Source organism: Eublepharis macularius, chromosome 1 (genome assembly GCF_028583425.1).
Source record: "Eublepharis macularius isolate TG4126 chromosome 1, MPM_Emac_v1.0, whole genome shotgun sequence".
Taxonomy (NCBI): domain Eukaryota; kingdom Metazoa; phylum Chordata; class Lepidosauria; order Squamata; family Eublepharidae; genus Eublepharis; species Eublepharis macularius.
This window is the reverse complement of record NC_072790.1, coordinates 224,110,316-224,127,029: the sequence shown is the minus strand read 5'-3', so window position 1 is coordinate 224,127,029 and position 16,714 is coordinate 224,110,316. Positions and strand designations below refer to the sequence as shown.

Genomic DNA, 16,714 nt, shown 5'->3' with positions numbered 1-16,714 from the left:
AGACTAATTTTGTTTCTGGGTCTTACATGTGCTCTGTATGCCTTTTTAAATATATATATATATATTTTTTTCTTCCAAAATTAGCATTTTGACATTTTCTAGTTAAGTGGATGCAAACGGCGCACTTCACAAACAAACGCTGGTAAAGGTCTGCAATTTAATTATTTATGAAACATTATTCTAAAGTATGATGAGCAGTAATTAAGTTTCAGTTGTCATTTTAAAATCACAAAGCCTTTTTTTCTCTTATGCGGAAAAGTCTCAGTGGGTCGGTGCAGTTCAGCCAACTGGCTTCCCTTGCTTGGGGGGGAAACCCTGTAGAGTCTGTCAAAACGAGTCACCGCAATTCTATTGCATCTACATCTACTGAAGCAGAAATACCTTAAACAAGGACAGAAATAACAACCAGTGCAATATTAATGCACTTCTTCCTTGGAAGGGAGAGAGGCTGCTTTCCAACCCCTCTTTAGAACAGTGATAGCCAGGTTCTAAGCTGTAACAAAAGAACGGCAAGCAGCAACATTTAGACTTGCCCACAGCAAAATGAATAACTTTAAGTACGAGGGAGTAAAATTACTTTATTTAAGGAAATGGAACATTAATTCAGGAATGTACGAAAACAAATGCAAGAAGAGCATGCTAAACTGGGAGAAGCTGCAGAGGAGAGAGGGCACGCTTAACTCTTTTTCGGTACCCTGCTTTTCCTAGTGGGAAGGGGGAGGGTTTTAAGCACCTCCCGCTTGGTGCTTCCTCTCTGCTGCAAACAAGCCATTCCCAAGGATGCTTTGCAGAGGAACAGTAGATAATATTACATAAGACCTTTTGGATATATTTAGAGTATTTATACCCACCCAAGTATAAACTGTAGCTTTTTAATAATTATTTCGTAATTAATACTTATTAGAAAAATTCATTCTTCATTCTTCAAACGACATAACATTAGCTCCACAGATTTAACATGTTCAGATTCTCCTTTTGAAATAAATTGGTTAGCTTTATTATAGTAAATTTTTTCAATTGTCTATCCTTGCCTGTTTACTAGGTACAACTTTTCTTCCCATGACCAGCAGCAGTAAGAGCATTCAAAACTAAATCTCTATATTTATTTGGTACTTCTTCACCATAAGTAAAGAAAGCTCCGGTGAAAGAGAGGGAGAACTCCTCTACCAACCAAAATCAATCCTATACTATTTGCCAAAACTAATCAATCCTATACAATTTGCCTATTCTATTTGCCCATGGACATCTTCATCACATATGAACAAAGTAAGCATTTTTGGTTTCATAGTGATTTGTTTATGGTATATCATGCCTTTGGCAGTTTTTTATTTCCACTGTTTGCTAACTTTGTAATCCCTTATTTGATGACTTATGCTGTCCTAGCACTTGAGATAGGAAAGGCACCGGACAGATATCAGGAGGGAGTTGCTTAAATGAGGTACAGCCTGATCTCAGACGGTAGGCATACCCAGAGAAGCACTCTGAAGATGATCTCAGCAGGCAAACAAATTCATACAGTCTCTGATCATCTAGACCTTTAAAAGTTATAACCAGTGCTCTAAATTACTCGTGGAAATAAACTGGAAGCCAGTGAAAAGTTTTCATGAGGTTCTGAATACAGTGGCCAAGTCGTTAACCAGAATCCCTCATAACAAGCATATTGCATATGTATATAAAAATTTAAGATGGTCATTATGATGGATTAACATTCAGAAACTGATGAAAACTTTCCAAGGAGAGTCTCACAACAATGTATTACAGTAATGAAGCCTGGATGTTAGTATAATACAAGTTAGTATAATACTTTCAGCTTTAAAGGATGCATGTTTGTTCAAAAGTATTACTGGGATGTCTCAGATGTTGTGCCAAAATATGGTTTGGGGCCACTTGCTTACACGTTCTCCCCGATGCACAGTTGGAGTCAATTAATGACTTCTACTGTCACGCAAACTATTATTGGCCATTATATTTGAACAAGCAAACTTTGGCTCATATTTCTCCAAACAAGAATTACAAAGCAAGAGGACCTAGTCAACAGAATATTCATGTACAAAGCACTTACAACTGAACTATTTCTCTATTGTTCAATGAGATAATCCCAAGTAAATGTGCATAAAATTTCTGCTTCACAGTTACAGCTAGCTGGGTGACCTTGGGCCAGTCACCGCTCTTTCAGAGCTCTCTCAGCTCCACCTACCTCACAGGGAGTCGATTGTGGGGATAATAATAACATACTTTGTAAACCACTCTGAGTGGGTGTCAAGTTGTCCTAAAGGGCGGCATATAAATCGAATGTTGTTATTATTATTATATTATAAATTTGGACAATGAAAAAACTGACAGGAAGAAAATGTATTCATTTGAAATGTGGTATAGGAGGAGTTTTACAGATACCATGGATGTCTAAAACAACAAAATATTGGGTTCTAGAACAAATCAAGCCTGAGTTCTCCCTAGGCTATTGTACATTGGCCACATCATGAGAAGACAAGACTCACTGGAAAAGGCAATAACGCTAGGAAAAGTCGAAGGTGGTAAAAAAACGAGGAAGAACCAAAACGATACGACTTGACTCAATGAGAGAAGCCAAAGCCTTCACTTTGCAAGATCTGAACAAGGCTGTTAAGGATAAGAAGTTTGGGAGGTCGTTAATTCCTAAGGGTTACCGTAAGTCGGAAGTGACACAGCACGTAACACACATTTGCGGGTTAAGATTTATTCTTCTCTGTCAGAGCAAAATAACAGTGTCACAGCATCTGCTTGCTCCTTTCAAGAAAACATCTCCCCAAATTGCCACTTACTGAGAAAATGCATATTGTATTTTATATATACATTATTTTAAATGCTGCTTTAATGTTGAATTAAAAAAATGTTTTAAAATTTTGATGTTTGCAGGCTGACAGCTGTGGTTAACTGGCTGAAAGTAAACAAATTGAATGCGAATCCAGACAAGACAGAAGTGATGTTGGATGGGAAGGCAGAGATACTGAAGGACATTGTACTCCCCACTTTTGACGGGGTTCAGCTGACCCTTGCAGACTTGGTTAAGAGCCATGGGGTTATACTGGATACAAAGCTGATGCTAGAACAGCAAGTTAACACACCTGCAAAAACTTCCTTCTCCAAATTCAGTCTAGCCTAGAAGATGGCCCCTACCTCGACACAGCTGATCTGGCCACCTGGATCCATAGCATGGTAACATTGAAACTTGACTACTGTAATGCACTCTACATAAGTCTCCTTTCAAAGTCAGCTTGGCCACAGCTCAATTATTATCAGGACGCATGCACGTTACTCCCATTTGGTAGTCACTCCATTGGCTACTCATCAGCTATTAGGCTCAATTCAAGATTTTCGCTATCACATACAAAGCCCTTCATTGCCTTGGTGCCTCATATTTAGGATCGCTTCTCTCCCTGTGCTCCCCCACTGTCAGGTTCCGACAGGTGACCCTTCAGATACTTCACTGCATCAGACCAGGCTGTATGAGTTAAAGTATGAGTTTATTATTGGATCACAAGTTCATGACTCCAACAAGGCACTGACAGGAATACTGGTACAAAGCGAAGCATCAATGGCTATACTCCCACCTTTTCCCCTCTTCCCTCCCCTTCCCCCAGCCGGGGCCGTTAGTTTGGGTGCAAAGTTTTCAGGTGGGGAATTGTTAGTCTGTCCTGTGAGAAGAGTTCCTCAAGGCCAGCCCTTTTTGGACAGCAGGAAGGCATGTGTACACAAAACAGCAGGAGACAGATAAGGTGGTAGGAGCTAGGGGGAGGAGTTCACACCATCTCCCGCCCCCCATCCAAGTAGCACACAGGGACCCAGGAAGGTAGCTGAGGCATGGCAGACATCTAGTAAGCATGCCTGACAACCACAACAGCTTCGCTCATTTGAACAGGGCTTTTGCAAGTGCAAGTGCCTGCAAACAGGCAAAATCAACAGCTGCCTGTACATGTGCATTCTCTGTAGTTGCTCCCTTACCCTATGGAACACTTTGCCGGAAAAGATCAGGAAAGCTCCCATTCTCCTGGCTTTCTGCAAACTGCAAATCCAAATTATTCAGGAGGGTTTTCTTATACACAAATCATAGGGCTGTGCTGTATGGAAATGGCTCAAAGAGATGTGTTGGTAAAGGGTTAGGAACTATAGACTATACTACTGTGTACTGTGTAGCTTTAAGTGTGTGCCTATTGGATAACTCCATATGGTTTAATATGTCATATCAATCTGTTTTTGTTTTGTTTCAGCCTTGTCTTTCAGCTTGGTATTGGATTTCTGCTTGTCTTAAAATCTCTGCTATTCTTACCCTATTGTATGGTTTATTGAATGTCCCACTAGTTGATCATATTGACTTATCCTGTGTAATCCACCTTGAGTTCCGGTGAGAAAGGTGGACGACAGACAGACAGACAGACAGACATCTAAATAAATAAATGAATAGTTTGCTGTCTTGGGAACTCTATTTGGGTGGAAAGGGCATAGAAATGTTTTAAATAAAAAATATTTTTGTAAAGAACAGGAAGTGTTCTTCATTTCCAATATAAATGGTGACATGGTAAAGCATATAGTTCTGAGCAAAATCAAAAGAAATTTGATTGCCACTTCAAATTCAGAGGGCCAGATATGGCCAGCAGCTCTTGATTTAAGCACGTAAACAAATAATTGCCTTTGCCAGGATGGAGGGCTGAGGGTTAAGCAAAGGAGAATTCAGCTAAATAACCCTCAGTAGCTTTTTCAGTTAAGTATAATACCACAATCTCGTTATTCTACACTCCTTTATTCCAAATTTTAAAAAGCAGAATTGCTTGAGGAAATGCAGCAATTAACATGGCCATACGATCTTACTGGCAGAGTTTCATATGTTCCATTAAGGATTAGAATTACCCAAGGACAAATATCTATGATGTTTATTTGCTAATTTTTACATCCTAATTTTTATGAGGCCATGAGCTATTGTTAACATGACATATCAATAGCCCATGGACTTTTCATTAACAAAAAAAAAACCAGGGCAATCTCCAATTCTGTGCTCTCAAATTATGCAGATCTGCTCATTTGTAAAACATACAGATGGTTTGAATAAAGGACTGAGCTTTTGCGAGATTAGGCATTTTTGGCAAGAGGGGTTTTGAGGCCAGAAGCAGAGGAAGAAGAGAGACGTGAACGCTATAAAGGTGACAAGTTAATTTCAATTGTTGCAGAAGCTCCCACCTATCCCTAAAAAGGTAACTCTGCAAGATCTTATGGGATTTTCTGAAATAGACTTGGAAACTACAGGAGTTAGACCCTTGTTTTTGATCACTACAAAGCAAGATTCTCTGGAAGTTAAAATCCTTGCCAAGCAAGAGATTCTACAACATAGGTAAAAGAAGAATAGTTCTGCACCACAACCTCTTCCACTTGTAAGACTTCACTCTGGAAAAGAAACAGTAAGTCCTTAACTAGAGCTCTATTTTTTGTCCTCTGCTCAAGCAATCATTTAAACAGGTAGTCCTGGTCCTCTTACTGGTGCTACCTGGTGTCAAGAAACCGAGCATGCCCAGTCTGTCTCTTGGCCTTTTTCAAACATTGGTTCAGGCTTCTCAGCCTAGTTAGAAGCAAACAAGGCCTCTTCTCTGGGAAAAAAGAGTCAGGATGACACTGCAAGATAACGATGGGATGGAACTGGCCACGGGTGCAGACCACAGAGCTTCAAGGAAAGAACTTAGAAGGGAGTTTCACACTTGCATTTCATCTCATTAAAGCACAGCATTGTGGAAGTGAAGTGATTTGCTCCTAATTGTTAAGACCTTTATTTATGTCATTTATGCCAGCTGCAGAGATGTGAGCAACTCACTGATTGGTCAAGCTGGTCAGGCCGTACTATGGGGCAAGTGGCCTTGAAGCTTGATCCTTTATTCCAGCTACATCCTTGCTAGGGATCACATCTCTGCTCTTGACATCTTCCTTAGAGATGGCTGCTGGTGGACGCCTACAGCCATATACCGTTTTTGTGCCCTGTGCCTGATTGCCTAGATAGGTGTCAGCTTGGAACTCTTGCTCTTTGGATTTTGGATTCTGAAGTTCTGCTTGGACTTTTGTAATCTAGTTTGACAAGGTAACATCTGGTTAGAAGACTGAAAGCCGGTATAGTATTGTTAGAGTAGTTATTTAGTTTTATTATTTTCTTTCCCTGTTTGCATACTTCTATTGTATTTTCCTGCACTTCTTTTAAATAAACTCTGCTAATCATATTCCTCTGGTATTATTTGGGTTTCAGAGCTTTAATCCGTATCCAGTACTTTGTTCTACTTGCTGCAGCTACCCAAGTAATTGTTTTGCAGAACTCAGTCTGAAAAGTGGTCTACCTTGCAGGGCTGACTTCTTTTTGCTTAAGACCTTGTAGGACTTGAAATTTGCATCTCAGTCTCAAGGTGAGGGTTAGCCAAAGAGACTGATGGTGGTTTTGCTACTTTGGGGGATGAGGGTTCCCCCCAATTTTGAGTGTTTTGTCTCTCAACCCCCATAAGATATCTCCTTGTGAGAGAGGTTTTGACACCTGGATTAGCTAATAAGCTGCAGGCACCACGAAAAAAACCTCAATCCTTCTGTCGTCTTGCTCCCCAGCAGACACACTCACTTCCTTCTAAAACATTAGTAAAGAAGAAGACAGAGACATAAACAAGAAGCATTCTTTTCCTTACTTCTTCCCTGACTCTCAGGTAGGGGAAGGGGAAGAAGAAAGGAAAGAAGAAAGATACATGCCCAAAGATCAGCCCACCAATGTTACCACTTCAGACTAAACAGTGCTCACAGTCAAAAATAGCTACTGGCAGGCCAAAGCTGGATCTCAGAGCCATCAGAATTTTCTAAGCCAGATCAGAGCCAACCAAACACCCCTTCTGGGCTACTATTCAGATCCCACGCTGTGCCATTTGCTAGCTCTCTTCCTATCCTAGTCTTTGGATCTCAAAACCTACTACTTCATTGTGTACTACTGTCAAGGCCACACATGGTCATATTACAAAGTAAGGAGGAATTGTTTGTCAATGTAATGTTCTCTTGAAGACAGTCTGAAGGGTGACCCAGGTGAGATGTAATCATGTTGTTCTAATGTGGCACATCAAACCACATTTTAGCCAATGAGAGCATCAGATACACCCTCTGTGCCAAGCTAGACCTGCAACAAAACATTCAAACTTAGTTACTGGCAGGAGTGACTCTCCAGGATCACTGGCAGATTTCTGTCACAGACCTACTACCAGAGATCTTTCATAGCTCAAAGGATTTGGCACTTACAAAGATCTCAGGATTGCCCTCTTTGCAATTGTGAAAACTTGAAATGTGGGAAGCAAAAAAGAACGTCACATGCGCACATTCACAAGTGTGACATTCTTGGGGTTCTGCCAAACTTCAAAGCTCCAAGCACACCTTGGGGGCACCTGTAGTTTCACCACTGGCTGATCCGTTGCCCATCATAGCCTAAGCAGTATTTCAAGAAACCGAAAAAGAACACACCAACATCCGACCCAGGACCTCTTGTCCCAGTAAGCACAGGAACATGCCTCACTTTCCAAAAGATCATTTCCTGTCACTTAACAGAGCTGTGAAGCCTTCTGAGGACCGTCAAGTCTCTCCATTTCTAACAGTTAATCTGTCTCTACAGATGTTAAGAAAGCAAAAACCTTGATGCAGGTATAAAGCGCCGGTTTTGAGGAAGACACTATTGCCTGCTTGCTGCCTCCTCACACTTGGTGTTGCCCTTCCAAAAAGCACCTCACCATTCAAGTAGCAGAAGGCTCCTTTGGTGCTTGTGAAAACACCCTCTGAATTTCTAGTAGCACTAAATAAACATCGGAATTGGCCTCCTAACAAGTTACGGAGAAATTGTCCTCAATTTCGCTGGCAGGATTCTAAATTTGCCAAGTCCTGCTCACAAAGGGTTGGATTCAATCATCCATCAACTGAAGACACCGATCTGATAGTTGTGAATGTTTCCCACTTTGCCCTCCCGCCCCCATTAGTCCCTTCAAATCTTGACAAAATAGATTCCCAGTATTGTGGGACTGTGTGAAGTAACAGACACGTGCCTAGTGGGCTTCAGAAGGATGGGGGAAAGGACTGAAATCCCTCCTTCCTGCCTCTTCCATCTGTGCTGACAGAAGAGGCAGGAAGAGCAATTTTGCCCCCTGCTCTCCCTGCACTGCATCCTATTGACCAACGTAACTATTACTCCACACAGGACCCCCAACTCTGAGAATCAACTTCCCCAGGATCAGAAAAGACTGTTGTGGGGAAGGGGAAGGGGATCCCTGGATCCAAGCCAGTGGAACATTTCAAGGGCAGCATGTAAGTTTGCATCCAAGTTGGCAAGCTGAGTGTGCTTCACAAAGTGCTGAGGAATATGGATTTGAAGAAAGAGATTTTATCTTGTCCTAAAGGCCAAGCCAGAACCAGCTTTTCAGAGCTACTTCTCCAAAAGACATGCATATAGAAGCCTTAGCTATGGACTAGATAAAAAGTGATCAAGCTAGCCATGCAGAAGCACTTCATTTATTGCACAGTAAAGTTCTAAGCTAAACTGGAGCTGAACATTCAGAACACAATTGGCAGGGCCAAGCCCCCAAGTAATATTTGCATAAAACAAGTCCATTCGTTCTACTAAAAGTCTTCAATTGTTACGTATTCTTTTACCGCACAGGCTGCTTTACCTGTTTTATGCAGAACGCAATGCCATGTAGATGCTACATAAAAATAAAAGCAAGGAGAGCGGCCCTAGCCAACACATCCCCACCTGAAAATCTAGGGAAAAAAGGCAAACGGAACAAATGATATTTAGACGAAGAGCAGAGAAACAGATACTCACACTATATGGGCAAGGTCAAGGGGCTTCTCTGGCTGTTCCGGATATACAGGGTGAGGAGGCTCTCTAGTGGGTACACAACCAAGAGATTTACTAATGGCATGGCTCAGCTTCTTGGCAGGCGATTTCTGTTTTTTTAAAAAGAATTAAACACAGAGACTGGTATTAAAACAGCAGATCAATCTGTGCAGCACAGTACAGAAGAAGAACTACAATCCACTTTGGACAGATGCAGCGCTCTCAATGCTCGAGACCAGGAGCCAGTCAGCTGGAAGCTCGCCTGGTGTCTCAAGCGGGGTCTTCCCACCACCACCTCTGCATACAGCTCTTCACTGAGTTTCTGGCCATCATCTGGTGAATACGGCAAACAAAATGCAAACAAAATCTAGCATTCCTATACCTCCGCTCACTTAAAGAAGCACGTCAGAGGGACAGATGGCAGGAATCAAAACACAAAACCCAAGTTATACATTAAGGAGCCCATACTCATTTCACAGATCTTTCTCATTGTGATGGGGGGGGGGCAACACCAGCAATATTTCCCTGCTTAAAGAAGCTCCCATCTGCCATGTGGTGAAACCAGAGTCCATAAGTACCAACTTGCCTACAATCTGTGAATTCGCAATATGGGTTGCACTAACGCAATATCCTGCCACTATCAGAGACTTCCTTCAAGTCATGATTGAAGAGATCAGCTATATTTGAGGATGTACAGTTGGCTTAATAAGATTAGGCCTACTGAAATATTTGGGACTTTTTGGAACGCCCTGCAATTTGAGAGAGGTCTTTGGCCTCTAGAGCCTTCAAGCAGATGTTGCCCAAACATCTGGTTACTGGCAGCACTAAGGGACAGACACTCCCTCACCCCCTTTAAATGAAATCCAATTGCAAAAAATAAAATTTTGCACCTGCTATTTTTTTGCAGACATGCCCAAAATGCACACATACACAAACATTAGGGTTGCCAAAGCGCACCAGGAAGGGGACGGGGCAAATCCACTCAAATTGATGTCCCTTTGGTGGCTCAACCACTTTGCAGATGCATGGAACCTACAATCCTGAAAACAGTGAGAGAGTAACCACCACAGACTACTTTAGGGGGCAGAGGAAAACCTGGGACTGTGAGAAGAAACTGAACACTAGCACAGTGTAAAAACAGATGATAGGATCACTGAGCAACAAAGCTCTGCCCAATTCAACATTTAATAAACGTGTATTCCAGAAGCTGTTAAAAATACCATATAACACAGCTATTTTGCGTTAATTTCTCTTCATGCTTTTGAAAGCCAAACGAATATATATCATTGAAAGCACGTTCCTTTGCCAAATCCACTTTTTTTGATGCTTGTCCCCCACTTGCTTTTGTCTGATTAACTCAGGAAGTTCTTTGGGATGCACTTCAAAGAATTTTGATAAGCTGCCTTCTTGCAGGCTGCAGGAGCTGCTGATTTTATTTTGAGAATGGATCAGCAGTTCTGCAGCAAAAAACACTTCCAATAAAAACAGTAAGGTTTTGAGCAGCTAACCATATTTATAGCCATATATGCTGGACTCTTTCGCCTTTTGATCCAACTGGGAAGTTTATGGAGCATGCTAGCCGGAAAACAATTTGCTCCGACATTTTAAAGACCTTTTCAGATTACATTCGGCCACAGCCATCAACGTTAGGGGCTTTTAAAATAATTTAAGCAGATAAAACAAGCTCTTGCACAGGTTAGAGTGTGTCCTGTTATGTGCAAGCAAAGGAATACTGCAATTCAGTTTCAATGTTTATGTTTGCATCGGAACCACGTTCTCTTTATTGAGGAATAAATGCTAGTCTTGCACATCTTACCCTTTGGATTCTACCATGTTTATATCACCCAGATTTTCAATTAGAGCCTTTCCAATACTATGGAAAAACACTGCCGATACGTGCAATGAGAGAAAATATATACATTTTTCATAACTATTGTAAGATTTGAGTCCAGTGGCACCTTAGAGACCAACAAGATTTTCAGAGTGTAAGCTTTCGAGAGTCAGAGCTCCCTTCTTCAGACACCTTCATAACAAATGTGCTGGCACTTCTACATATACTTCTACATAATCTCAGTGACAGTGACAGAATTTATGCTGACTCTGAACAAGACTGAACACACTTGCCCTGAATCAACAACAGCCAACCTATGCACAGAAATAAGATTGCAAGTGTTTGCTATAGGGAGAAGTTCTCCATATCCAGCAGTTTTAATGGTACGTGTGGTTCTGGACCTGATCCATGGACATAGCAGCAGGCTATATAGTCACAGATACACTTCAGAGGGGTGCCCCTCCCCCAACAACTTATGCTTAGCAGAGGATCATTTCATTCCCCCTCCCCAACTCTCCCCTCCCCAAGTTATCTAACCAGCAACCTGACAAGCACTTATGAGACTCAATCATAATTTAAAATTCACAAGCAATATTTATTTACTGTATTTACAGCCTGGTCTTCCACAAGATTTCTCAAGGAGATTGAGAATAAAACCAATAAAACAGTAACTAAACCTTCTGCAACAGCAGCACCGAAATTTTTTTATGAACAATGAAATAGTAAATAAATAAAAGTATACATTCAAATAGGAGTACTCAAAGTAGACCACAACATGCAAACAAAATAAAAATAGCAATAGTATGAACTTTCCAGAAGACTGACTAGGCTAAAACTTCATTCAAAACCCTCCAGAATAACCTTCTTTATCATTGTCCAAAAGGTTAACAATGAGAGAGGCAATTAGGCCTGTTGGGGCAGAGAATTATAATTCAAAGGGGGCCCACAATTCAGAAATCCCTGTCCCATATTCCCACAAACCGTACACAGAGAAAGCTGTACCAGCTCTCTTAGACTGCAGGCAGGATGGCATGTGAGAAAGCACATATCCCAATCCAAGGCAGTCTAGGGCTTTAAGAGTTATATTTAATTATAAAAAGCAAAAGGCTAAATTTAAATCATAATCCAATCTTATGACATAAGTAGTCAAAACCAGACTGTGAAAGTGTAACTTCCATTTCACCAGAAAGCAAAAACTGAAAGTAAAAACACCAACAAAATTAGGGATGCCAGGTACCTTGGGCTTAAAACTGGGGAACAGGTGTGTACATGTCCACGTGTGTGTGCATGTTGGGAGGACTCACAGCGAGCATGTATGCTCCAGAACACTTCTTCGTGCTGGGAATGACATCACTCCTGGCGCAATGCAGAAGTGATAGGTCCCACCTGGGGCTAATTTGATAAAAACCAGCCCCAAACACTAGATCAGGAGTCAATTTGGGGAGTCAATTTCCAGAGTGACGAAGAAGTGCTCTGGAGCCCATTGGAGTGTGTGGCAGGGCTCCTGAGCTTGTTCCCACACTTTCCCCCCCTGCTGACCGGCTGAGAGGTGGGGGGGGTGAAGTCTGGGACTGGAGGATTCCCCGCCCCCACCAGGGGAATAGGATCCCTAAATGAAATATAATTACATCAACAAGATTAGATAACATCTCTCTTTCTCTCTCCTCTCTCTATTTATTCCTAGCCTGCCGGAGCCAAACAGGCAAAACCAACAACTGCCCTTGTGTGTGCCTTCTCTGCTGTGGCCCTCACCTAATGGAATGGCCTGCCTGATGAGGTTAGGAAGGCTCCCACTCTCATGGCTTTCTACAATCTATGCAAAACTGAATTATGAATCATGAGGGATTTTTTACATAGATAGGAGGGCTGTACTGTAAGGAAGTGGTTTGAAGAGATGCCTTTATAAAGGGACAGTCTGTAGATTATACTACTGTGTACTGGCTGTTGCTGTGAATATGGTCCTACAGGATAGTTTCTGCATGCTCGGTTTCAGCATTGTTCTAGTTCTGTATCAGATTTCTCCTTGTTTTCAAATCTCTGCAAATTTGCATTGGCATATCCTACTGCATTGTTTATAGAATGTCCCAGCTATTGATCTTATGGACTTGCACTGCGTAATCTGCACTAGAATCTCAGTGAGAATGGCAAACTATAAACAAACAAACAAGTGTGCTGCCCAACTGATACACAGAACAAGTTCTGAAGCTGTTGCAAATAATAAAAGCAGGACACTTTAAACGTGCCAAACGCTTCATACTCCATTTTTTCCAAAAGAAACTAATCTTAGCAAATGCTAAAAAGAAGCAAGACACCGAGGCCTGGGAAAGAACAAGCATACAAAGCTACTGGTTTGCATTGTGCCAATCCAGCTCAAAAGTTCCACCTTCAGGAGACCAGAATTCTTGCTTTTATACGTGGGCGGATTCTGCCCTCTGCTGGAGAAACATTCTATAAAGCTAAGCTTTTTAGAAGCACAAGTGTATAATCCTGTGAAACGAACGTCTGATATGCATATTCAGAATGACTTGCAAGTGTTTTTAAAGAACACATCTTAAGTCTGAGAGGTTCTTGAAGCAATTTTCAGGCCAAATTGTTTAAACACCATTTCTTTGACGTTCAGCCAACAGGAAGGCAACAAGAAGCTGGAAGTAGCCTTAGGGGTAGGCACTAAACCCCCTTCCATACCTCCCACCCATGTCCCGCTTGAAGCATGCGCTTCAGTTTTACAGATTTCAGACCCCAACAATCAAGGTCTACAGCTTTCCTTGGTATTGGATTCTGTACTGAACTAGAGAACCGGAAACACTGAATGAACAGAAATGTCTTACCTTTCATAATACTGAGAGCCAGGTTCCCTTAATGAAATTGTTTGATAACAGATTCAGGACAGAGATGCACGGTATTCACAGCTACCAGAAGCAGCCATGGCTACCGACAGATGGCATTAAAACAGAACTACACAATTTCACAGGGGAAAACAGATCTGCTCCCACCCACATGTCATATAATAACTAAAATGGATTCTTCAGGTTTAGAGGGAGTTCTCTTTCTGAATGCCCGGTGATAAGAGGAACAGGCAGCAGAGGCTGTTACTCTCGTGGGATTGCTTCTGAAGGGATAGTTTGCATTAACAGCCTACTGGATATCTGAAGTCTTCCACTATGAAGTCTGTCCATGCCCTTAATATTTTTTCTTCACTCAAGTTCTCTCAGCTGCTAAATGTTCTCCTTTACAGTCTTAGTCCTTCATCTGCTTTTCAGTGCTTCTTGGAAAATGGAAACTTAAATCCATCATGAGTGGGGGGGGGGGGAGGAAAGAGGTAGATTTCCGCAGTAGACACCCTTATGGAAGCACCTTCCATGTTGTGATGTATGCAAGAATTTCCTCAGGTCTCAACAACTAGGCAGTGTGTACATTAACCAGCACGATAATAAACTATCCACCATAAGACTACCCATTTTTGCAACTTGCTATTAATCATTTTTAACACATTTCCAAATTCTGCTTCAGATGTGGAATACGCAAGAGGGAATCAAAGATCCCTAGCAAAATCAGGAGTTCGATTTGCCTCTCTCTGATTCTGAGAAAGAAAAGCAAGCAATTGCGTGCATATCTGACTCTCATTGTAAAGTCCCACATGTTGTTTCAACAGCATTTTAAAAAAATCCTCATGCTTTGATGTTTTCAGCACAGTATACAGTATTCTTGCAATCAGGATGCATCATTGTATTTCCTCATTTGTTAAGTTTGGGCTTTTCTTTTTCTTCCAGTGCACTCCTTTCTCTACACACTCCTGAACACTCATTACATTTCCCACCTATTTCATACATCTCACAGAACATCTACGGAAATTCATCAACGTTTTTAGAGCTCAACTGGACTCTTGTTTTCTCACAGCAGGATCACACAGGAAGAGAACCACGCAAAGTATTCCATGGACATTCACAGACCTACGAGAAACCAACCATCTTCAAGACAGCCAGACTGCAAACAAACTTTTAGCAGAGGTTTCTCAGCTCCAAGTACTAATAACCTCTGAATTGCTGGGCATGTGAAGAAGCCTCTATAGCAGGTACATATGGCATGCAAGACTGCACACAGGGGCAATTAATGTCTTGCATTCTACATTCTGAGCAGGGGCAGAGAGTTTCCCCACTGCTCACTTGATGAGCCTGGTTCAGTGGGAAGTGAGCCCTGGAGTAAAAGGAAAGTGGGCTGGTAAAACACCCTGAGTCCTTCTCCTCTTTCCAGGCTTCCTCCTGCAAGTTTAGGACTGAGGAGTTGGCGCTTCTTCATCAGCTGGGCTTCCAGTCTTTTATGAAGGTGGGTCTGCAAACCACACATGCCCTCTTTGCTCTTCCAGCCTCCCAAATAGGAAGACTCTCTCCCACAAGGGGAAACGCTGTAGCTGCTTCCCTGCTGGCCCCATCTTCCCCTGCCCCCTTATTGCTGTTGCACAGCTGTGCAGAGGATGGCAAGCCTTAAAGGCCCAGGTTGTTGTTGCTGCCTCCTGAGAAGATAGCAATCTGTCCCCCATTTTGCACCTGATCCCAGTCGGGGTTGTGATCGTCTCCACCTCCTCGACATACATGTACCTGTGAGAAGGACTTCGGTCCTCTTCATCATGCTAACCATTCTGGAATCACCTTGGTCCATAGCTTGTTTCACCAGAACCAGAAGCATTTCTTGATTTCTTTAAAGCAACAACCTACCACACAGGACACAAATCTGGAGTGTATCTTCCTTTAATTTAAACGTGTTGTCTCTCTCCTGTTAAAATACTTTCCCCTTTGAGCCTTGAGCTGGCTGGTCCATAGAATCTGTCTATCCCAGGAGTTCATACCATGTTATAACTACATGCAAATTCTCACAGTTTATTCTTTGATGCTCTACTTTAGTCACCACCCAGTTTTCCAAGAGGGACTCTTTCAGATCAAGAGCACTGATCAATCCTCAGCCGGTTACCCTGAGGATCTCTTCCTGTGTACACTTCATATGGAAACAAGAAAAATGAACTTTACAATGGCAGAACAAAATCCTCCAAGGGCACAGTCTTTTTCATACCAAACCATCACATTCTCATTTTGCGTTTTGTTACCCACATTGAGAACATCTGGAAATGAATGACACATCAAGCAGGAATGCTATGAACTTGGGCAATTCATAAGCACAAGAGGAGACGCTGCTGGCAAGAAGTTTCCCATCATCTGCCACTATATCCCACACTTTTTTCGGGTTAGGAAGGGACTTCTCTCAGTGGCATCTATTTCTATAATAGGAACCTCCTTTTTTATTAAAATCAGAACTCGGTATCAAACCGGTCTTTGCATACTGTGGTACCAGAAATGTGACAAAGACATTTTTTTAAAAAAAGAAAAAAGCATTAAAATGTTTTTCCCTAATGGTCATTAAGTGCAGATCACTCATATCTTGATTTGCTGTTAATGAAAGGAAGGAAATACTTTGTTTTGGTTTCATCCTTTGCCTTTAGATTCATGACGTTACCGTACCTCTTGAGAAAGACCACATTGTTTGCTTACTTTTACACACAGGCAGACCTTATGCCAAAAAGGCATCTGGGAAGCTAATTAACTCTGTGCTTACGGAGGAAAGGCTTATAGAAGTTGCTGAGCTGTCTGCAGACTTTATTAAGCCTTAGCCCAAGGGTAGTCAACCTTTTTGAGTCTGTGGGCACCTTTGGATTCTGACAAAGGGCAGTGGGCACAACTACAAAAAAAGGCTGCCATAGGAGGAAGTCAGCCCTAATAAAATGGTGGCCACAGGAGGTAGAGCCACAAATACAGAGCAAGCCCAAGTGCAGGGCAGAAGAGGGGCAAATTTTAAAAACACACTGAGAAAGAGGAGTGAAAAGATAATACTGCTGTAGTGGCAGCAGCTGCTGAAACAACATTATTTTAACCAATCAGATTGTCTGTGGCCAATCAGAAGCACCAGTGGGTGGGAGCCCCACACAGCCCCACCCACTTTCTGAAAACACTTGACAGGCATCAGGAAAGATGCTG

At 42.0% G+C, this 16,714-nt stretch overlaps 1 protein-coding gene across 1 annotated transcript in view; it reads right to left on the bottom strand.

Annotated features, from left to right (window-relative positions):
- DTNB (dystrobrevin beta) overlaps positions 1-16,714 on the bottom strand; it is a 150,820-nt gene that overhangs the window by 100,986 nt on the left and 33,120 nt on the right. The window contains exon 9 of the mRNA XM_054989090.1: positions 8,846-8,970. Within this exon, the coding sequence (XP_054845065.1) occupies positions 8,846-8,970 (125 nt within the window). The remainder of the gene's footprint in view (positions 1-8,845; positions 8,971-16,714) is intronic.